The sequence below is a fragment of the Scyliorhinus torazame genome, chromosome 18 (genome assembly GCF_047496885.1).
Source record: "Scyliorhinus torazame isolate Kashiwa2021f chromosome 18, sScyTor2.1, whole genome shotgun sequence".
Lineage (NCBI taxonomy): Eukaryota > Metazoa > Chordata > Chondrichthyes > Carcharhiniformes > Scyliorhinidae > Scyliorhinus > Scyliorhinus torazame.
The window spans coordinates 21,184,444-21,208,516 of record NC_092724.1 but is presented as its reverse complement, the minus strand read 5'-3'; the positions used below and the strand labels follow the sequence as shown (position 1 = coordinate 21,208,516).

Sequence of the window (24,073 nt, the reverse complement as noted above, 5' to 3'; positions counted from 1 at the left end):
GCCCATTGCTTCTGTGCTGGGATTCTGAATGAGCAATTCATCTCGCCCCACTCCCCCACCTTTTCCAGAGAGATGCTGGGTTCAGCTCAGCTTCCACCTTCGTTGCTGTGCATATATATTTGCTGCGTTAATCTGTCCTGTTATTTTATTTATTAATGTTTGTTTGAGGTTCCAAGGTGCCCACTCAGGAATAAATGGTCGCACCCAGTTTCAGGCATTGACCACCTTCAGTGTTCAATGTTGCCCTGTGGGTATAACATTGTTAAGAGGCTGGACTCCTTTATTTGTGAAAATATGATTTTTCAACTTTCAACTGACTGGAAATTTTTCAGTCTGACGTGAGACAGAGCAAACTGCTCAAGAATGCAGGTGAAAAATAAACAAATCATTTTCAGGGGTGGGGGAAGAGGGAGACATTACCTATAATTCAGACACCCATCAAAACTCGGAGCTGGGTCTAAGGAAGATACATTGGCCGCGATCCAACGGCCCCGTTGACTGCGGACGCCTATCCCACAATGGCTGCTGAATCAGCCGAGTGGCCAAACACGGGGTTTGCGGCGGTGAGATCGCAGAATGCGATTTACCCCGCCAGTGATGTAATCAGGTTCATGTCCAGGAAAGCATGCCTAGGGCTCGACGCCGCTACTTCCGCCCTAGCTTCCCACCCAGCCGCTGTGACGCGACACTGGCGTGAATCGCTACTGATTTTCAAAAACGAAAACTAGTTGAGAGAGCCACGCCCGTGGTGGGGAGGGGGGAGGGGGGGGGAGTCGCACAGGTAAGTGTAGCCCCCAGGTGGTGAGGGCCATGTCTGGACATTGCCCCCTGACACTCTGACTGTGCTCCCTGGCAGAGCACCCTGGCGGAGCCCTCTGGCAGTGCCCCCTCACACCGCAAGGCGCACTGACAGGAGGCACTGCCAGGGGCCCTCTGGAGAACTACATTGCGGGGGTTCTCCTTATCCATGGGGGATTGCCTTCTGCCTGTAGGTTCCCCCATTTTGTGGGCATGGCCCCTCCCTATGGTGGAGTCTCACTGTCCATGGGGGTAGGTTCCCCATGCTGGGGGTTGGGGGTGGGGGGGTGGGTGGGGGACGGAGAGGAGTTATCTTTTACTTAAATCGGAGATTGGGATCCGGGAATCCTGTCGTTGCTGGCTTTCTTAGCCTCTCCCCTCCAGCTGGCTGCGAGAATCTCATTTCCCTTTGAAATTGCTCAAAATGCTGGTCAGTATGGCAAGGAAAGCTGGCTACACAGACTGATTTCCTCACCTGAGCAATTGTGCATTTTTGGAAAGATTCCGGTCATTAAAATGCAAAATTGCTGGATATTGACAAAATGGCTGCCACAGACTGACACACCAAAAACCCCTTGGAAATGCACAATGGGTGAAGTATAACAGGCCAGTCTGCAGCGAGATTGCAAGGATGTTTGCAGAGCATAGCTCCTTCATCGGGTAATTCCTTCATCAGGCACTCATCCGATGAAGGAGCTAGGCTCTGAAAGCTCGTGATCCCAAATAAACGTGTTGAACTTTAGCCGGGTGTTGTAAGACTTCTTACTGTGCCCACCCCAGTCCAACGCCGGCATCTCCACACCAAGATAGTTTTCAGCAGAGGAAGCTGGCTAAATACGGGGCTGTCTCACTCTCTTTATTTTGGGACAAGTGTATTACCCAGTTCGGAAACCAAGGGCGTGATTCTCCCCCATAAATTCCAAGTTCATTTCTGGTGGGTTTTTCAGGGGGTTTTCCACCGGCTCTGCTGGAGAGTTCCCCACCGCGAACCAATGACACACTTGGGGCTGGATTCTTTCACCCCGCCCGCTGTAAGAACGCCACGGGCAAGACGCGGACAATGGAGAAGGTCATTGACTTGGGGCGGAGTTCTCCAGTCACTAGGCGGACGCAGTTGGAGAATCCCACTCTTAGATGTTTTTTTCACATTGGGGAGCTGAACTCGAGATCGGGCCGCCATTTTGAAAGGGTACCCTGATCACTAAGTGAGCTTGTGGGTCCCCCCACCCATGGGCAATGTCACCCCCCACACTCATGGACACTACCCCACACCCCCCCCAAGTGAGGCCACCCCGTTATGGGGTTCCTGGGGGTCCCCCCTCTTTGGGCCCCCCAAGCTTACTTACAGCACCCCCTCCTTTCTAGGACCCCCATTCATCACCCCCCCCCCCCAAACCTCCCAGAAGCCCCTACTTACCTGCCCTGCACTCTCCCACTCTTCAATCCGCCCCTCCACCCTCGTTTCATGGGCATGGCCCCCCTTGCCCTGACCCTTGACAGTGACACCCAGGCAGTGCTGCTGCCAGCTTGACTGTGCCATCCAGGCATCCTGGCAGTGCAGGGGGAGGCCCAGGGGTCACCCTGCACTTACCCTGACCACCCAGGGGTCTCCGATGTCCCGGGAGACCCCCATGGGTGCCGTCCCTGACCACCCAGGCATCTCCGATGGTCCGGGAGACCCCCTGGGTGCCGTCCCTGACCACCCAGGCATCTCCGATGGTCCAGGAGACCCCCTGGGTGCCGTCCCTGACCACCCAGGCATCTCCGATGGTCCGGGAGACCCCCTGGGTGCCGTCCCTGACCACCCAGGCATCTCCAATGGCCCAGGAGACCCCCTGGGTGCCGTCCCTGACCACCCAGGCGTCTCCGATGGCCCGGGAGACCCCCTGGATGCCGTTCCACCTGGTCCACATTTGTGTAGACCAGCACTGATCGGCACCCAGCTGTGGCCTCCCTGAGGAGGCGAGAGAATCGAGGGAGGCTGGTGGATCCCAGGCAGGTAGGTCGTAAGTAAGTTTAAAACCTACTTCCGCAAGCGTCATTCGATCCCGGCCATTTGAGGCGGAGTTTCGACTCCGAGGTCCCGCTGGACTTGGGAGAATCCTGGGAGGTGCGGAGTCTGTCGGGAGGCTCGCTGCAGGCCTCCCCGGTATTCTCCGGCTCTCGCTCCAGCGCAATGTGGCTAGTGGAGGGGCGGGATTCTCCGACCCCCCGCCGGGTCGGAGAATCGCCGGGGGCTGGCGTGAATCCCGCCCCCGACATGTCCCGAAGTCTCCGCCACCACAGATTCGACGGGGGCGGGAATCGCGTTGCGTCGGTCGGCAGGCCCACCCCCAGCGATTCTCCGGCCCGCGATGATTTACCGGCTGGAGCAGGTGGCGCGGGCGGCTCCGGGGTCCTGGGGGGGGGCGCTGGGCGATCTGGCCCCGGGGGGTGCTCCCACGGTGGCCTGGTCCGCGATCGGGGCCCACCGATCCGCGGGCGGGCCTGAGCTGTGGGGGCACTCTTTTTTTCTTCCACCTTCACCATGGTCTTCACCATGGCGGAGGCGGAAGAGACCCCCTCCTCTGCGCATGCGCGGGGATTACGTCAGCAGCCGCTGACGCTCCCGCGCATGCGTGGACTTGCGCAGTCCGGCAAAGACCTACGGACCCGGCTGGCATGGCGCCAAAGGCCTTCCACGCCAGCCGGCGGAGCGGAAACCACTCCGGCACGGGCCTAGGTCCTCAAGGTGAGGGCTTGGCCCCTAAAGGTGTGGAGACCTCTGCACCTTTGGGGCAGCCCGACGCCGGAGTGGTTCCCGCCACTCCAGCACGCCGGGATCCCCCCGCCCCGCCGGGTAGGGGGAATCCCGCCCCATGTTTATTAGAAATCCCCTGTCGAACTCCGATCTCGGGCGGGATTCTCCCCTACACGGCGGGGGGTTCCGGCGGGATGGAGTGGCGGGAACCACTCTGGCGTCGGGCCGCCCCAAACGTGCGGATGTCTCCGCACCTTTAGGGGCCAAGCCCTCACCTTGAGGGGCTAGGCCCGCGACGGAACGGTTTCCGCTCCACCGGCTGGCGGGAAAGGCCTTTGGCGCCACGCCAGCCGGGGCCAAAAGGTCTTCGCCAGGCGACGCGGCTGCTGACGTCATCCCCGCGCATGCGCAGGGGAGGGGGTCTCTTCCGCCTCTGCCATAGTGAAGACCATGGCGAAGGCGGAAGAAAAAGAGTGCCCCCACGGCACAGGCCCGCCCACGGATCGGTGGGCCCCGATCGCGGGCCAGGCCACCGTGGGGGCACCCCCCCCGGGGCCAGATCGCCCCGTGCCCCCCCCCAGGACCCCGGAGCCTGCCTGCGCCGCCTTGTCCCGCCATTCAAAAGGTGGTTTAATCCACGCTGGCAGGACAGACATTCCAGCAGCGGGACCTCGGCCCATCGCTGGAGATTAACGCCCCTGCCGACCGGCGCGGCGCGATTCCCGCTCCCGCCGAATCTCTGGTGGCGGAGACTTCGGGACACGGCGAGGGCGGGATTCACGCCAGCCCCCGGCGATTCTCCGACCCGGCGTGGGGTCTGAGAATCCCGCCCCTCATCAGAATTGCAACATATTCGACATCTGACCACATCCACAAAACCAGCTCATTCAAATCAACCACAGCATTTAAACATCTACACCTCAATGACAATCAACCATATATTATTTTAACTATTTTTATTGGATTTAAATTCATTGTGTCTGTGTGTGTTTGTATCTGTGTGTGCGTGTGTGAGTGTGTGAGTGAGTGTGTTTGTATCTGTGTGTGCGTGTTTGTGTGTGTGTGTTTGTGTGTGTGAGAGTGAGTGTGTTTGTGTCTGAGTGTGTGTCTGAGTGAGTGTGTTTGTGTCTGAGTGTGTGTTTGAGTGTGTGCTTGTGTGAGTGAGTGTTTGTGTCTGAGTGTGTGTGTTTGTGTGCGTGTGTGAGAGTGTGTGTTTGTGTGAGTGAGTGTTTGTGTCTGAGTGCGTGTGTGTGTGCGTGTGTTTGTGTGCGTGAGTGTGTTTGTGTGTGTGTGTGGGCCCGAATGACTACATGAGGGCCCATTGCTTGACATCATGTTTTTATTATTTTTAATCGGCTTTTGTGGTTGATAACTTGTCTCTTTCTTTAACTCAAGAAAACCTTGTTTGATTGGCTCACTATCGCTCACAGCTTAGCCGGTATAGCTCAGTTGGCTGGTTTGTGATGCAGAGCGAGGCCAGCAGCATGGGTTCAATCCCTGTACCGGCTGAGGTTATTCACGAAGGCCCCGCCTTCTCAACCTTGCCCCTTGCCTGAGGTGTGGTGATCCTCAGGTTAAACCATCACCAGTCAGCTCTCCCCCTCAAAGGGGGAAAGCTGCCTATGGTCATGAGGTACCCTCAATAATGACGCTTAGAGTGTAAACGGTAAAGAAGGCTTTAATAGACTAAGAACTATGCTGGAGCTGAGACATGTGCAAACTGCTGCACAGCCCACAAGGCAGACCCTTATATATGGCTCACAGATGGGCGGAGCCAGAGGCGGAGTCCCCAGGGTTCCAAGCCCGGTCTTAAAGGGGTCATCACGTTACATGATGACAAGGCAGTAACCGTTCATCACAGGTCATCTGGGACTATGGCGAGTTTACTTTTGGATTCGGAAAGGCATATCCTCATGAAAAGGAAACGGAAATGTCTGAGGGGACCGATCAAGGAAATTGAATAGAAACGAGCCAGTTCACCCTGTCGCCACTTGGTCAGAAGGCTGCAGGTTGCAAGGTGGATCTTAGAGGAGATATGAATGATTTTCAGGTCCTTATCGATGGTAAAAATCACAGAACGGAACAGTTCAGAAGGGAGCTGGTCAACCCATCGCAGAACTTTTCACAGAGATATCCAATTGGGCCTAGTCCCTGCTTCTCTTCAAGTATCTATCCAATTCCCTTTTAAAAGTTCCTTTCAACCTGAGTGCACCGCCCTTCCAGGCAGCGCCTCCCAGGTCACAGCAACCAACCGCACAAATGATAAATGTTTCCTCATATCACTTCTGGTTCTTAAATCTGTGCCATCCATATTCAACCCTCCGTCACTGGAAACCCTTTCTTGTTAAATAGGATGAACGAGGACTGCGGTTGATGTATATATGCTGCGGGATTCTCCGTCGGCGAGATCCTCCCCTTCTCCGGCAGCGCACCCACGGGTTTCCCGACGCCGTGGGGTGGCCACAATGGGAAACCCCCATTGGCCAGCTGCGGGAACGGAAAATCCCGCTGCCGGCGGGGGCGCGCCGGAAAGCGGGGCTGGCGGGACGACGAATCCCGCCCATGGACTTTCAAAGTTCGACACATTGGACTTCTCAACAAATTACAAATGAAAAGTGGATCAGGGATAGGAAACAGTTGTGGTGAATGGTTGTTTTGCAAACCTGGGGAGGAAGGTCCCCAGGTTTCAAAATGCATCAACAACAGGAACCTGTGGCTGGTGGTGGTGGTGTGTTACAGTGCACTCAGCAAGCCCAACTTCCTGGTGATCGTACAGGTTCCAGTGTCCTTTCCATCACAGGGCTGATCAGGAATTTCTGTTACTCTTACTGTCTGCCATTGCCGTGTGTCGGAAAGATCTGCAGGTTGATACTCAACATGTTTGACCGTGTTTCAAACACACCTTCAACGACCTGGGGTGGGACTTGAACCCAGAGTATCTGAGGCAGGGACACTACCCACTACGGAACTTGTGGGCACAGAGCCCAATTTCAAAATTTGCAGGCAACGTGAAACACACCCACGTACCCATTCACGTAAAGCCACACGTGCGCGCACACACGCCCAATTTCGAAGCACGTTTGCCTCCCATTATCTCTGAATAGAAAGATGCGATTCTCCGGCCTCGTTACGCTCTCGCTCGCGCAAAACAAGGCCAGTGAATAGCGGGAGAGGCCAAAAACGAGAAACGCGCCAGACTGTTTGTGATGTAATCGACCCGCTCCCATAGTCAAAATCAGGATCACGCCTTAGCGAGGCGAGAAACCAATTATCACCACTTCAGCCCAATTTATCATACAATTGACGCAAGTCATCCCATATCCAACGGCCTCCCATCATTCAGCGGCCTCTGCAACAAGTGCTCATGCTTAAAAACGTGAACCTGGCGCAGGGCTTCTGTGCGGAGCTGAGGAGGTGAGTAGCCATCCTTGCTCACAGGCAAAGAGCCCGGGGGTGCTGAGCTTGCCACCCCAGTGCTCAGTGGGGGCTGAGGGACCCTCGGCTGGTGGTGGGGGACCTTCCGCAGGGTTAGGCCATCATAGGAGGGTGGGGCGACATTGGGGAGTAACCAACGGGCAACCGCGCGCGGCACCACTATGCCAAACCCTGGATCGTGTGTGCCTTCCAGGGACAATCCTTGCCCCTGCCCGTCTTCCCCACTGACCACCCACCACCCATAACCCTGGAGCATGTGGAGCTCATTGCCTAACATCCCACTGCACCTTGATGCCCGGACATTATGCCTGAACACTGCGGGAGGCAACACCACACACGTAGCAGCCAACATCATAACACCCAAGGGATGGGACACAGCTCCGGGGACATGACCACGGCCAGAGGGTGGGTGAGTCCACAGGAAGGTGGGGGGTGGGGGGGATGCCTGAAGAGATGGGCAAAGGGTCACAAGGTCATCCCGCTTTGCGGAAGAAAGTGACAGAGGCATCATACTGGTTGTGCAAAAAGATGTTTAATGTGTTTTACAATCCCCCACTCCCAATGGTGCTACCCCCTCCCGCCCCCCCACCCCTACCTCCCTCCTTCCTCCCTCCCCCGGTGCCCTCAGTGATCCTCAACGTACTTGGCCCTCCTAACTCTACCACTACTGAGGTGGAGGCAGCCGGCTGCTTACCTCATCCCATGGCCTTCGATGTCCCTGGCAGGTATCCTCTGGGGGTTCTGGTTCCAGAGGGCCCCGGCTCACTTGTCAGTGGGCACATGTACAGCCGTGCCACCCTGTCCTGTGTGCTGACCCCAAGATGCGGCTGCATCAGAGGGGTGGAACTCGGGGGAGCTGGTGGCCACCATCGCCACTCCATGGGACGGGTCCGGGTTGGCACGAAGCGCCCCCTCCTCCTGGTCGGTGCCCATAGGAACCTGGGGTTCACCCTGCGATGGAGGGGCAGCTGGTTCCAGCCCCAGCTGCCCCAGCATCATCTGGCTCTGCCAGCGCTGGTGGTTCCCCATGGTCGCACCATCGTGTCGATGCCCTCGGCGATGCTCCTCAGTGACTGGGACCAGCTCCGCAGCACCTCGGCCATTCCCATCTGTGCGCGGGACATGTCCCGGAGAACCTCATCAAGGTCGGCCTGGTACTGGGTGACATCCCCCAGCGAGGCGGACCTCCTGGCGAGACCCTCAGCCATGGCCGTCACCGACTCCGCGACACCTTGGCCACCTTCACTAATGGTGCCGACGTCGTGCACCAGGCTCTCCACTGCGGTCGCCATCCTAGCAGTGTTGCCCTCGGTGCCACGCATTGCCGGCAACATCTCCTGTGCCCATAGCCTCCGGGACTCCTCCAATCGGCTATAGATCTGCTGGAGTGATGCTGACATCTCCCTTTGAATGTCCCGGCCGCTCCCTATCGTCTCCATTAGCTCCGAGTAACTCTGTTCCACAGGCTCAGCATCAGGCTGAGACCCAGCTGGGTCCTGGGATCCAGCAGATCTCCGACTGCTGCCTCGCCTGGGGGTTCCCACCTCCACCAGATTGTGGCCCAGAAGCCTGTCCACTAACATGTCCCACCGAGGTGCGTGTACCTGCGCTGGTGGAGGGTGGGGATGACAGCTGTGCTGCGATTATAACGGTGGCAACCTCGGAGCTCTCCTGGGAGGCAGGAGAGGGTGCTTCCCGGGATGGGCCGCCCAGGATGGCGCTGTCGGCTGCAGGACCTGCGGGAGAATGGACATGTGGTCAGAGGCAGGGATGGGTCAGTCAGTAAAGCAATAACAACTCGCATTTGACGGGTCCTCTGGTTGGGGCCCGGTGGTTCCTCACCTCTGCGGCGTCCACGAACCTCCGCGTGGGTGACCGATCTGTCCTCGGCCACCTCGGTCACCTCCAGGGCACGCTCCTCGAAGGTGTGAGGATTCTGAAGTCCGGCACCCCTCCGCCAATCTGGGCCCTCTCTCGACGATTATGGGAGAGCTTTTCCTGAGGAGACACAGAGGGAGCATCGTTAGCCACACGTGTGGCTCACAGTGGGGGGAGGAGAAGTTGGGGGAGACTGAAGGGGGAGGAGGTGGAGGAAGTGGAGGAGGGTTGGGGGGGATTGAAGGAGGAGGGGGTGGAGGAAGTGGAGGAGGGTTGGGGGGGATTGAAGCAGGAGGGGGTGGAGGAAGTGGAGGAGGGTTGGGGGGATTGAAGGAGGAGGGGGTGGAGGAAGTGGAGGAGGGTTGGGGGGGATTGAAGGAGGAGGGGGTGGAGGAGGGTTGGGGGGGATTGAAGGAGGAGGGGGTGGAGGAAGTGGAGGAGGGTTGGGGGGATTGAAGGAGGAGGGGGTGGAGGTAGTGGAGGAGGGTTGGGGGGATTGAAGGAGGAGGGGTGGAGGTAGTGGAGGAGGGTTTGGGTAGACTGAAGGGGGGGTGGAGGAAGTGGAGGAGGGTTGGGGGGGATTGAAGGAGGAGGGGGTGGAGGAAGTGGAGGAGGGTTGGGGGGGATTGAAGGAGGAGGGGGTGGAGGAAGTAGGAGGGTTGGGGGGGATTGAAGGAGGAGGGGGTGGAGGAGGGTTGGGGGGATTGAAGGAGGAGGGGGTGGAGGTAGTGGAGGAGGGTTGGGGGGATTGAAGGAGGAGGGGTGGAGGTAGTGGAGGAGGGTTTGGGGAGACTGAAGGGGAGGGGGTGGAGGAAGTGGAGGAGGGTTGGGGGGATTGAAGGAGGAGGGGGTGGAGGAAGTGGAGGAGGGTTGGGGGGATTGAAGGAGGAGGGGGTGGAGGAAGTGGAGGAGGGTTGGGGGGGATTGAAGGAGGAGGAGGTGGAGGAAGTGGAGGAGGGTTGGGGGGGAATGAAGGAGGAGGGTTGGGGGGGATTGAAGGAGGAGGGGGTGGAGGAAGTGGAGGAGGGTTGGGGGGATTGAAGGAGGAGGGGGTGGAGGAGGGTTAGGGGATTGAAGGGGGAGGGGGTGGAGGAAGTGGAGGAGGGTTGGGGGGATTGAAGGAGGAGGGGGTGGAGGTAGTGGAGGAGGGTTGGGGGGATTGAAGGAGGAGGGGTGGAGGTAGTGGAGGAGGGTTTGGGGAGACTGAAGGGGGAGGGGGTGGAGGAAGTGGAGGAGGGTTGGGGGGGATTGAAGGAGGATGGGTGGAGGAAGTGGAGGAGGGTTGGGGGGGATTGAAGGAGGAGGGGGTGGAGGAGGGTTGGGTGATTGAAGGAGGAGGAGGTGGAAGAAGTGGAGGAGGGTTGGGGGGGATTGAAGGAGGAGGGGGTGGGGGAGGGTTGGGGGGATTGAAGGGGGAGGGGGTGGAGGAGGGTTGGGGGGATTGAAGGAGGAGGGGGTGGAGGTAGTGGAGGAGGGTTGGGGGGATTGAAGGAGGAGGGGTTGGAGGTAGTGGAGGAGGGTTGGGGGATTGAAGGAGGAGGGGTGGAGGTAGTGGAGGAGGGTTTGGGGAGACTGAAGGGGGAGGGTGTGGAGGAAGTGGAGGAGGGTTGGGGGGATTGAAGGGAGAGGGGGTGGAGGAAGTGGAGGAGGGTTGGGGGGATTGAAGGAGGAGGGTTGGGGGATTGAAGGGGGAGGAAGTGGAGGGGGGTTGCGGGGATTGAAGGAGGAGGGGGTGGAGGAGGGTTGGGGGGATTGAAGGGGAAGCGGGTGGAGGTAGTGGAGGAGGGTTGGGGGGGATTGAAGGGAATTTGGGGGGTGGCGTTGGTGTCGACTCTCTCGTGCTGCCCGATGTACTGGAGGCCAGTCCTCCTGGTCACACTCCCCGAGCTGACACCTCATCCCAGGAAGCAATTGCTGCCTTCTGGTTGACTCTCTGGACCCTTGTGGGAACAGGACATCTTTCCTGGCCTCCACAGCAACTAGCAGCCTCCCCAGGTCAGCAACCCTGACTCTTGAGGCTGGGCTGCTCGGTGCCATTGTTGCGAGCTGGCTGGGGTTAGCTGAGCAAGGGCAGCTTAAGTGCTGCTCGACCTTGTTAGCGGGGAGCTGGCGAGCGCGGTCCCGGCGAATCAGCTGGTGAGCCTTCAATTGCGGCGAGAAGCCCGTGAGGCCTCTTTAAAAGACCAATTAAAGTTGAATAGCATTGCTGGCCTCACTGGGCTGAGTGCCGGGACACTCGCGGCAATTCCCGCTCGCTACCACACTTAGAAAGTTATCCGGATATTTGCATCCAAAGTCTGTCACAAAGTCTGGTGCAGCAGTAGTTGCCCATTTGATTTCGTCCTCCGAATCTCTCTTTTTAAATTGTTTCAGTGCTCCAACTTGATGATATTATTGATTATTTGAACCCTCTCATCTACTTGCTGTACAGGAATTATTGCTTTGTCCACAGATAATTCAATTATGTGCAGAGTTACAATGTGTGGGCAGCTCCATCATTATGTGATCGATGACTATGAATCTCATTCTTCAGAACAGGGTTTTTGATGTATTGTAGTTATTTGTGCCATGTTGTCTCAGTCTCTGGGCGTGATTCAGCAGACTCCAGTTGAAGTCTGCTGACTGGCCGTTTAACTGCAGAGTCTAGAAGCCGCCCCGCTATCCACTGGCACTTTGCCATTGTGTTTGGCCTCGGGACCTTCTCCCCAGGCAGGCCGCACTCAGAGCTATTTCCTGGCTCCTCGTAGATCGAGGCTCCATTTTGTTCGGCAGTCACAAGCTCACCACCACTCTTCCAGGCTCCCCCCCCCCTCCCACTCTTTTCATCCCCCTCAACTTTGGGGAGGCCCCCAGGAATCCCCTCACTACCCGGCCCTACCTGGCAAGGCCTCCCCACCCCCCTCCGGGCCCGTCCCCTGGCAGTGTCAACCTAGCACTTGGGCACCCTGGTACTGCCAACTGGCACTCTGCCAGTACCCCTGTCATCCTGGCAGTGCCACCCAGGCACCACCCAGCCCTGTCCCCAACCAGAGAACCCCTACATAAGAACTAGGAGCAGGAGTAGGCCATCTGGCCCCTCGAGCCTGCTCCACCATTCAATGAGATCATGGCTGATCTTTTGTGGACTCAGCTCCACTTTCCGGCCCGAACACCATAACCCTTAATCCCTTTATTCTTCAAAAAACTATCTATCTTTATCTTGAAAACATTTAATGAAGGAGCCTCAACTGCTTCACTGGGGCAGGGAATTCCATAGATAAATTCCATAGATAATTTCACAGATTCCTACAATGCAGAAGGAGGCCATTCAGCCCATCGAGTCTGCACTGACCCTCCAAAAGAGCACCCGACCTTGGCCCACTCCTGCCCTAGCCCCGTAACTCCACATAACCCGTAACCCGTAACTCCACCTAGCCCCATAACTTCACACAACCCGTTCCTGTACCGGCTTACCCGAACAGGCGCCGGAATGTGGCGACTAGGGGCTTTTCACAGTAACTTCATACTTGTGACAATAAAGTTATTCTTATTCTTCTTATTAATAACCTTTGGACACTAAGGGGCAATTTAGCACGGCCAATCCACCTAACCAGCACATCTTTGGTGTGTGGGAGGGAACTGGAGCACCCGGAGGGAACCCACGCAGACACGGGGAGAACGTGCAAACTCCACACAGTCACCCGAGGTCAGAATCAAACCACCCCCCGCTGACAGCTTAATAATTTTTCTCAAAGAAGTCGATGAACGGCTGCCACCTCCGGGCAAACCCCTCAAAGCGAATTTACTTTTCTCCAGTCTGAGAAACCCCGCCATGTCGCTACCCCCGACTTGGGGGTTCCGAGTCCCTCCATCCTAGTAGGATCCATCTCCGGGCCACCAGGGAGTCAAAGGCCAGGACGTTGACCTCTCTCACCCCCTGGACTCCCGGATCTTCAGACACACCAAAGATCGCCACCTCTGGACCACCCTCACTTTTAACACCTCTGACGTGCCGTCAGCAAACCCCTGCTAGAAACCCCTCAGCCTTGGACATGCCCAAAACATACGGGCATGGTTTGCAGGACCCTCCGCACAGCGCCCACATCTATCCTCCACCCCCTTAAAGAATCTGCTCATCCGGCCCACAGTCGTGTGCACCCTGTGGACCACCTTAAATTGCATCAGGCTGAGCCTGGCATTGAACCAGTACTAAACGGCGCCCTGTCGAGGTCTCCCAGGCTGAGCCTGGCATTGAACCAGTACTAAATGGCACCCTGTCGAGGTCTCCCAGGCTGAGCCTGGCATTGAACCAGTACTAAACGGCGCCCTGTCGAGGTCTCCCAGGCTGAGCCTGGCATTGAACCAGTACTAAACGGCGCCCTGTCGAGGTCTCCAAGGCGGGTCCAGGGAGTTCCAGCGCCAGGTGAATCTGGTCTGGTTTACGGGTCAGTTAAATATTCGGATCTTCCATATTGCGGCAGGCGGGGCGAGTTGGGTGACTTGCTCTGCCCGGCGGGGAGCTGGATTTGGGGCTCGAACGCAATTCACCTGTTGCGTCCGGAGTGAATCCGTCCTCTGTTTCTCAATCAGGGAGGCCAAATAATGGGGCAGCAAAACAGTCTCACAGCAGGCCGCTGCCGGTCTACCTCGTTCTTGCTGTACCACTGGTCCCCTTCCTTCATCCATCACCCTTTCACCCCTAAACCTGGTGTAATTTGACACCACTAGTCCGCAATGTGCCCTCGCCTTCTCATCTCTGCCTCAGTCGGTAGCGCCCTCTCTCTGACCTCTGAGTCAGAAAAGATTGTTTTCAAGCCCCAATTCAGAGGTTCCTGCCCTTAATCCAGGCTGACCCTTCCAGGGCAACACTGAAGGACTACTTTACAGTTGGAGATGCCGTCTTTTGGATGAAACATTAAACCAACCACCCATTTGCCCTCTTGAATGGATGTAAAAGATCCCACAACACGACTCCAAAGAGGAGCAGAGAAATTGTATCTTCCTCACCTCAATATTTCTCCCTCAACCAACATAACCAAAAAAAAAGGTCATGTGATTGTTTATTTTGTCTCCTCATACATTCCAATATTTATATGTTCACATGCCTGCATGGTTGTACATCTGTCCATTTACATCTTCATAACATTTGGTTTTTATGGCTGAGTGTTTGTATGCTCGGGTGTGTTTGATGAGATTGGCACTACCCTACGTGTTTGCGGACAATGAAAACGCTTGCAAAAGAATTGGTTCCGTATACCTTTCTCCCCCCCCCCCCCCCCCCATTAGAAATTGAACCATTTCTGTCATAGTTTTCCCTAGTTTCTTAAACTTTTGTCCTTTACTTTCCCGCCTTCCTCAGAGAATTAGAGATTCACTCGATCTGCTGTCCCCGGGTCAACCGTCGATGTTCGGCCTGGTGAAGAGACGCTCGTCCGGAACCCTACAGCTACCTCCGTTGTCATGGCGACAATCGGCACAATACGAGGGCTGCAGGTTGCCGAAAGAGGACCAGGGGCTGAGGATAACCGTCCCTCTACAAGGAGACCCATTGTCACCATTGGCTCAATGCAACGTCACAAGGTAAGGGGTGAAGTTTTGTTCTATTCTTCCCAGTTCAAGTTGTCTAAGGGAATGCCTGTTATTTGATAATGGTTAAACTGGTAGAGGTAACTGTGTGTGCCTGTGTTTGTGGGTGTGTGTGTGTGTTCTGATTTTTTCCCCTGACATCTTTCAAGCAATTAACTTTGATCATGCCTCAGTGGGCAGCGCTCTTGAGATGGAATTGTAGGTTCAATTGCTACTCCTGAGACTTGAGTACAAAATCCAGGCTGACACTCCCAGTGCAGTACGTGGCGGGTGCTGCACTGGCTCCACCTTTTCGAAGAGTCATTAAACTCTCAGTTGGGAGGAAAAGTTATTTTGAAGAAGAGCAGGGGAGCTCTCCCCGGTGTTCTGGTCAATACTTATCCCTCAATCAACATCACAAAAAACGAATTAACTGGATTGCATCGCTTTGCTGTCTGTGGGAGCTCCCTGTGCACTAACTGGCTGTCATGTTTCCTGTGCTCCTACAGAGACGATGCTTCAAAAATGCTCCATTGTTTTTTCAGTGCATAAGGACGTGTTGACGTGCTGAAAGGCACTACATAAATGCAAGTTCTCTCTTAATTGAAATCAATGAACCAAGAAAAGTACAGGGGGCAGGAACAGGTCTGTCGACCCTCCAAGCCTGTGCCGGCCAGGCTATCCATGTAACCTCAAACCTTCCACACGTTCGGGGTCTGTGTCCCTCTATTCCGTGCAGCACGGTACCACAGTGGTTAGCATTGTTGCTTCACAGCAGCAAGTCCCAGGTTCAATTCCCGGCTTGAGTCACTGTCTGTGCGGAGTCTACACATTCTCCCTGTGGCTGCGTGGATTTCCTCCGGTTTACTTCCACAAGTCCCAAAAGACGTGCTCTTAGGTAAATTGGACATTCTGAATTCTTCCTCTGTGTACCCGAAGAGGCGCTGGAATGTGGCGACAAGTGGCTTTGCATGGTGACTTCATTGCAGTGTTAATGTAAGCCTACTTGTGACAGTAAAGATTATTGTTATTATTCGCATCCTATTCATGTATTTATTAAGACGCCTCTTGAACGTAACTACCCTACCTGCTTCCACCACCTCCTCCAGCAACAGGTTCCAGGCACCCACTACCTTCTGTGTAATAAAACATCCCTCGCACATCTCCTCTAAACTTTGTCCCTCGCACCAAACCTATGACCCCTAGTAATTGACTCTTCCACCCTGGGAAACAGCTTCTGACTATCCACTCTGTCCATGCCCCTCATAATTTTGTAGACCTCTATCATGTCGCCCTCAACCTCCATCGTTCCAGTGAAAACAAACCGAGTTTATCCAATCTCTCAGAGCCAATGCCCTGCATATCAGGCAACATCCTGGTAAATCTCTTCTGTAACCTCTCCAAAGCCTCCACATCCTTCTGGTAGTGTGGCGACCAGAATTGAACACTATATGTGTGGCCTAACTAAGGTTCTATACAGCTGCAGCATGACTTGCCAATTCTTATACTCAATGCCCCGGCCAATGAAGGCAAGCATGCTATATGCCTTCTTGACTACCTTCTCCGCCTGCATTATTATATTATAGATTATTGACCTGTGTTGCCATTTTCAGTGACCTGTGGACCTGTACACCTAGATCCATCTGCCTGTCAATACTCCTAAGGTTTTTGCCATTTACTGTATATTTCCCACCTGTATTAGACCTTCCAAAATGCATTACCTCATATTTGTCCAGATTAAACTCCATCTGCCATCTCTCCGCCCAGGTCTCCAACCGATCTATATCCTGCTGTATCTCGACAGTCCTCATCGCTATCCGCAATTCCACCAACCTTTGTGTCGTACACAAACTTACTAATCAATCCAGTTACATTTTCCTCCAAATATAAATCAAACAGCAACGGTCCCAGCATTGAAGTAATATTTGAAGTATAGTCACTTTTGTAATATATGGGAATGCAACAGTCAATCTGTACACAGCAAGCTTCCACCAACAGCAATGAGATCAAAGACCAAATGATGGGTTTTAATGCTGTTTTTTGGAGGATAGATAGCAGCAGTGTACTGGAGACTTAACGGGAGGACTATGGGAGATCGAGCAGTGCGCGTTCCTTCCCATAGGAAACCTGCAGGTTGTTGGCAAGACTGAAATCAGCCATTCATCAAATTACAAGACACAAGCAACACATACATACTATACTGCGATGATTGGTCAGCTGGTCTGTGTTTTTAAGTGATGTCAATTGAGGGATAAATGTCGGCTAGCACACTCGCCCCTTGAAGTAGTGCCGCAAAATCTTTCACACCCACCTGAGGGAGTAGACGGGCCCTTGGTTTAATGTTTTGGCACCGCTGACAGTGCAGCACTCTCTCAGTACTGCACTCGGAGTGTCAGCCTGGATTATGTGGTTGAGCCTTTGGAGTGGGGATCGAATTTACACCTCCTTGTTCCTGGTCTGTGGAGGGAACACGCCTGATGGCCTTTGATATCTGTTATGTTCTGCTTATTTGTTGCAACTGTGGATTCTAAAGTTCCTTCACTGTTCAATGGGTTCTCCTCACAGTTCATGGTGGGTTCAGTACTGCACAGTGGATGGGATCAAGTGGGTTCCGTTCCATTGACAGTGACTATCACTAAGAAATGAATCACTGTCGGTGCCTTTATTATAATAATAATAATCGCTTATTGTCACAAGTCGGCTTCAATGAAGTTATTGTGAAAAGCCGCTAGTTGACACATTCCGGCGCCTGTTTGGGGAGGCTGGTACGGGGATTGAACCCGCGCTGCTGGCATTGTTCTGCATTACAAGCCAGCTATTTAGCCCGCTGTGCTAAACCAGCCCCTGTCCGTCCAGCCGCTATTAAACCTCCAGATATCTATCCTCATCCTCACATCGCTTTTCTCTCTCCCAGTTCCCAGCATACCTCAGCTCTGCAAACCATACATCTTGAATTGAATGGTTTCGCCATTTAGCTTTCATTTCTGGAAACTTATAGAATGTAAAATGAAAGTTGATTTATTTTCTTCTTGTGTTCCCTCCGAGAGGCGTTGGTTATTCAAGTTTTCAATGAACGTTCATTGGCAAAACATTCATGTCATCACCTTCCCTGTGCTCCATCCCCCTGCCCACCTGTCTTTCAGCTCTTGCACCCATCTCACACGTTTCCCTAACCCCAGCTAATTCCCCCCCTCCTATGATGCTTGTGTGCCACGCACTGTCCCATTCTGACCCTGCTCCCATTTTTGGTCGAAGGTTTCCAGCTCCTTCAAACCACTCTGACGGTTTTCTTGCATTCTTCTTCTCTCTTCTCTATCGGCATATTCAATGTATAATAATAAAGGGTTTGTGTGGAGACTTCCGGTGGCGATCGCAAACGGAGCGGCCGCAGCAAAGAGGCTCCCGCAGATCCACGAAATCGCGGCTTTTTTCGGGGGTTTTCCCGGTGGGTTTTTAAAAAAAAAAAATTAAAGTCCCGCGAAATCGGCCCTGCCTCCCTCGCCCTGTCCAGGCGCCAAAGCTCCGCTCCACGGAGCTGAAGAGAATGAAAAAAGAGGAGAGACTGGTCCTGGTCAGCAGAGCAGCTGCACGTGGAGGAGGAGTGGGGATGGCAACAAGAAACTGCCTGAAATTTGGAGCACGGAGAGGATAAGACAAAAACAGAATAATACATTTTTTTTATTCAACCTTTTTTTTTCCTCTCCTGAAAATTAAAAAATTTTTTTTTTTTTAAACTTTCTAAAAAAAAAGAAGTTCCTTTTCATTTAAAAAAAATCGTTTTTAAAAGGAGAAAAACCCTTGGGTGTTTTTATTTTGGGGGGGGGGGGGGGTGGAAAGAGTTTATTTTTCACCCAGGAAAAAAGAGGAAGGCACATAACAGAGAAATATGCCTGCAAATAATAATAGATCGGGGGGGACTGTGAGATGCAAGAAGGAGCAGCAGCAAAGGCGAAGGAAAACAGCAGGAGCTGCGGCCTGCGCGGGCCGACGACCCCAAGGAGCGAGGCGGAGGTTCAGGCGAACCAGGAAGCGGAAAAGCTGGCGGGCCGAGCAGTGGAGCAGGAACAGGACGCGGCGACCATCCCCCCCCCCCCGTGCTGAAAAAGGAGATAAACGCCATAAAGGAGGAGATTAAAACGGAGATAAACTCCATGGGGGAGGCACTCAGGACGGAGCTCCACACAATGATGAAGGAGATGCTGGCGGAGACAACGACAAAATGCAGCGAACCATCGATGGCCTGGAAAGGAAGGTGGAGACGCAGGGGGAAATGATTCAGGAGTTGGAGAGGGTCGCCTCAGACCAGAGCGACAGGATGGTAACTAAGGAAACCGAGGGGGAAAAGGCTAGTAACAACCCAGGGGAGCCTAAGAGGGAAAGTGGAGGACCAGGAAAATAGATCCAGACGGCAGAATGTTAAAATAGTGGGTCTGTCAGAGGGGATGGAGGGCAGAGATCCAACAGGCTACGTCACCCAAATGCTGGGCAAGCTAGTGGGAAGGGAGGAATTTCCAAACCCCCCAGAAATCGACAGGGCGCACAGGTCGCTCCGACCCAGGCCCAAAGCCGGGGAGCAGCCCAGAGCGATTATCGTGAAGCTTCACAGGTTCCAAGACAGGGAAAAAAAATCCTAAAGTAGACCCGGCTGGCGAAATCGAGCACGTGGGAAGGGAAGACCATAAGGGTGTACCAGGTCATCGGGGTGGACCTGGCCAAAAGAAGGGCTGAATTCAACAGGGCCAAATCAGCACTCTATAAAAGTAATGTGAAATTTGGGATGTTATTCCCGGCCAAACTCTGGGTAACATTTGAGGGGAAGGAGCTGTTTTTTAACAGCCCAGCGGCAGCGGAGGAGTTCGTTAGAGCGAACAAACTGGGGGAGGGACAGCCACAACGGCCATCGTGGAAGCGACGGGGATGGAAAAGAAAGGAAGAATCGGAACAAAGAGCAGCGGGCAGACCGCAAACAGAGACAATACGATCACGAACTGCAGACACGTGTTTGATGCCCTGCGCGGGACTGTGCTGACTCGTTCCCGGTCTCTCAATGCAATGGGGGGGGGAGCGAAGCAAGGTAAATGAGGGTGAGAAAGGCGGAAAGAAGGGCGAGACAAGGGCTAGTAGAAGGAAGGTAAAACAGGACCAAAGCAGGGCAAGTTCTGGGAGGGGGGACACCGTGCTAGCGAGGAGGGCTAACACGGGAGGGCAGGAAGAAAGGAGGGCCGCGGCTCGCCTCTCAGGGGAGAGGGAGCGCCTGGCACAAAGAGAGGGGGGGACAGGGCAGAAGGGGGGGAAGAACACGGGGGACGACGACAGAGGAACAGGGACTATGTGGTGGGGGTAGAGGAGTCGGGAGGAGAGCGCAGAACAAAAGAGAAGCAAAGAGAAGGGAGAGGTAGATAAATGTCATAATATACACCAGTATATCATGGCGCAGACACACACTGATGGACACAAAGTGGGGCCAATCAACACACACAACACCGCAGCCAATCCAGTGAGAGCACACGCACTGTAAAGACAGGGGGCATCGAAAAAAGAAATTGTGAATTTGCTGAGAAAAAGTTCGCTTCTGTTGAGTGTTCTTGGCCTTGCTGTCGCTCAGGAGCCTGGCCTCTCCGTCTCGCGCTGCTGTCTCCCGCCTGCAGTATACATTCAGCGGCACACGCCGCAGAACCCAGTATGTTCAATCATAGCAATATCCCAGAAAGAATGACTTGCATTTAGATAACCCCTTTCACATCCTCAGGACGTCCCAAAGTGCTTTGCAGTCAATGAAGTATTTTTGCTATGTAGTCACTCTGGCTATGTAATAATAATAATAATATTCATCTTTATCATTGTCACAAGTAGGCTTACATTAACACTGCAATGAAGTTACTGTGAAAATCCCCTAGTCGCCACACTCCGGCGCCTGTTCGGGTACACTGAGGGAGAATTCAGAATGTCCAAATTACCTAACAGCACGTCTTTCAGGACTTGTGGGAGGAAACCGGAGCACCCGGAGGAAACCCGCGCAGACACGGGGAGAACGTGCAGACTCCGCACAGACAGTGACCCAAGCCGGGAATCGAACCTGGGACCCTGGTGCTGTGAAGCAACAGTGCTAACCACTGTGCTACCGTGGTATAGAATGAGGACAGTGCAGCATAACTTGCATTCTGCACAGCTCATTGCATACCACATGGCTGCACCGGATTTATGAAGATCTATGTATTACTAAAGACATTGAAATTATTGGTAGAGAAAGGCAGTTACATTTTTATAATTCCTTTTACCAATTCATTACACTCCAAAACCCGATACAGTCACTGAGGTAGTGTAATCATTTTACTAATTTATTCATGAGGTGTGGGTGCCACTGGCTAGGCCAACATTTATGCTCATCCCTAATTGCCCTTGAGAAGGTGGTGGGGAGCAACCTTCTTGAACCGCTGTGATCCGTTGTAAGGATCCTCCTATTAACCCCTGTTCGTCCCTATTTAATTTCTGTTATTTTGCTTTTAAAATTTTTGTACACAGTCAATTAATGCGCTGATGCCTTTAAGATGGACTTCACCTTTAATTCGAGTGGTTGGTGAACTGAAAATTGACCTATGACCTAAGGCAAGGCAGCTTACAAGGAGCTGTTTCATTTCAGGTCAGGAGATTCCAGGGGACCAGTGCTCACGCACCTTGATGGACGTGGCCCTAGCCCAATGGGCTGTTTCGAATTGCTGGGCCTTGTCAATGGGTTGTGCTGATTGGTCAGGTGTTCTCTGGAATGTTCCTTCCTCTGTGAGACTCTCTTTCAGTTTTGTTCCTGAGATTAATGAAATGAAATGTAAATCGTTTATTGTCACAAGTAGGCTTCAAATGAAGTTACTGTGAAAAGCCCCTAGGCGCCACATTCCGGCGCCTGTTCGGGGAGGCTGGTATGGGAATTGAACCGTGCTGCTGGCCTGCCTTGGTCTGCTTTCAAAGCCAGCGATTTAGCCCTGTGCTAAGAGCTGGAAGCTGTTTCTCTGAGTCTCTCTGATGTTTTAAACGTCTCTGAACCGCCCATTTGGAGACCCTGTTTTCTTCTCAGTAACGCTGGAGGACATTCCAGTGAGACTAGAAACCAAGTGAGATTAAAACTCGGGCTGAGAACTGGGCTTGAGGGCACACAAAAAAATATTAAGAATTAAACAGTCCTGAGGCTGTTCCTTTGAATTAAAGAAACAGGTTAATAAAAGTTGAAGTGCTTCTCCAGAGGGAATCCTATTGTCTGGGAGTACTGGCTGCATGTACAGCCAGAAGACCATATCTAACACTACACCAATGGCTTTGATCCTAATCATCCTGGGAGGACAGCCTGCTGCAATAACTTCAACATCAGAAGCAAAGACACTCATCTTTCATTCCATATTAATCCCCTTCTTTTTTCACCCTTTTCCCTCCCTCTGTAAAGTGTGTGTTTGGGTAGAGGGTGGGATGGTAAAAGGGGGGGACGTAGTAGATACGCTGGCCATTATTCCTTTATAATTACTACATATTTCAACTTAGTTTCTGTTATAAATAAACAGTTATTGTTTTCAACTTACAAACCTGGTGGCTATAACTTATTGAGCAGGCCAATGATTTTGCAAATTTTATACAAATTATTGGTTAATTAATTTGTGTCGGGGGATCTGTGGGCCCGTGGGGCTGGAATCGACCATGCACTAGCTCAGGGTGTTATAATGCCATGTGGTGCCAGCTCACAGTGCAGTGTTCCCATATGTCTGCTGCCCTTGTCCTTCCAGGTGGCAGTGGCCATGGGTTTGGAAGGTACTGTTGAAGAAGCCTTGGTGAGTTGCTGCAATGAATTTTGTAAATGGTAGACTTGGCTGCCACTGTATGTCAGTGGAGGAGGGAGTGACTGTTAAAGGTGATGGATGGGGTACCAATCAAGCTGCTTTGTCCTGGATGGTGTCTTAAGTGTCGTTGGAGCCGCATTCATCCAGGCAAGTGGAGAGTATTCCATCACACTCCTGGCTTGTGCCTTGTAGATAATGGACAGGCTTTGGGGAGTCAGGAGTTGAGTTACTCACTGCAGAATTCCAAATCTCTGGCCTTGTCAAGTTTAGTTCCTGGATGTTGCTGGTGGCTTATTCTTTGATGGTAAACCTGTTGAATATTAAGGGGCAATAGTTAGATTCTCTCTTGTTGGAAGTGGTCATTACCCAACACTTGTGTAGTGCGAATGTAATCAGCCACTTATCAGCCCATGCTGGAATGTTGATGTTGCGTTCACAGAAGCAGCCATACGGGAAGCATTGGGAATGGAAAGTTTATTTACGGAAGGAGGAAAAGACTATGTACACAGGTCCCGCAGGAACTACTGCGCCTGGATCACACTCGAGCCGGGCTTAAATACCCAGATTTCCTTTCCCGCTGAGAAAGGGACCGCTCCCCTCAACTGTTACAACAGTTGTCCAGGTCTTGTTGGATATGGACATGGGCTGCTTCCGTATCTGAGGAGTTGCGAATGATGCTGAACATGTTATTGTCGTGTAGGAAGTGAGGATTGATGTAGAGGTAAGAGGCTCATTAAGAGATTGTTAAAGTAGCAGGCATGGGAAATTGCACAAAGAAGCTCGCTCATTTAGCAAGTAAATCTCATTCTAAAATTGCGGATAAAGGAATCTAATTTTAATATATTCATTACTCAGAATGATTCACCTCTGAATATAAACAGGGATATTCAAATCAGGAAAGAGAGGCATTTCTCAAAGATGAGTAATTAAAGGTTCTTTTGACTATAAAACGGATTTTCAGAGATTCCAGAAATAGAAAATCTTATTTGAGATTGGCGGAGGTCCTGGCACTGACTTATCAAACTGACATAGGGTTTGATTAAAGTTGCCAAGTCCCAGGCGACCAGAGGTTGCTTTCCCCTTTGAGGGGGTAGAACTAACTGGTGGTGATTTAATCTGAGGGTCACCACACCTCAGGCGAGGGGCAAGGTTGAGAAGGCAGGGCCTTCATGAATAACCTCAGCCGGTATGGGGAATTGAACCCACGCTGCTGGCACCACTCCATATCATGAACCAGCTGTCCAGCTACGTGAGCTAATGGCTGAAGGTTGACAGTTGTGTTCAGACCCATCACAAATTCCCTAGACACTGACTCCATCCCTCTCAATGACCACTGCCTGAAGGCGCAACCAAATTATTCGCAATCTTAGTACCATATTTAACTCTGAAATGAGCTTCCAACCACATTAACTCTCTATCAGTGCAATGCTCCTCAATCTTTAAAATTTTCATTCTTGCTTGTTTCAGACATAGAACATACAGTGCAGAAGAAGGCCATTTGGCCCATCAAGTCTGCACCGATCCACTTAAGCCCTCCTGTCATGTGAGAGTACCTTTAAGAAATAGATGTTTAAGCAATGTACCTTTAAGAAATGGAGCTGATCATATTCTGAACTGATGTCAGAGGGTGGGGGGAGCTGAGCTCACTTCTGCTTTTGGTTTCAGTTTGAGAAGGCAGCTGGGAGTGTCTGTGTGTTTTGCTGAGAGCTGCAGGAAGAAACACAGAGCTGGTCTGTGGGTGTCTGCAAATCCAAAGACTATAAATATATTGAATGTAACCTAATGTCTGTTTGTGAAGGTTTGAAGTCTTTTGGATGTTTAAAGGAATAGTTTGAAGGATTATTTAGTGTTGTAGTCT

The 24,073-nt window shown here is 52.9% G+C and overlaps 1 protein-coding gene across 2 annotated transcripts in view; it reads left to right on the top strand.

Moving 5' to 3' along the window:
* Positions 1-24,073, top strand: part of LOC140395019 (3',5'-cyclic-AMP phosphodiesterase 4C-like) — a 762,139-nt gene that overhangs the window by 104,393 nt on the left and 633,673 nt on the right. For both annotated transcript variants that reach the window (XM_072482334.1, XM_072482336.1), the window contains one exon: positions 14,190-14,410. In XM_072482334.1, the coding sequence (XP_072338435.1) occupies positions 14,190-14,410 (221 nt within the window). The remainder of the gene's footprint in view (positions 1-14,189; positions 14,411-24,073) is intronic.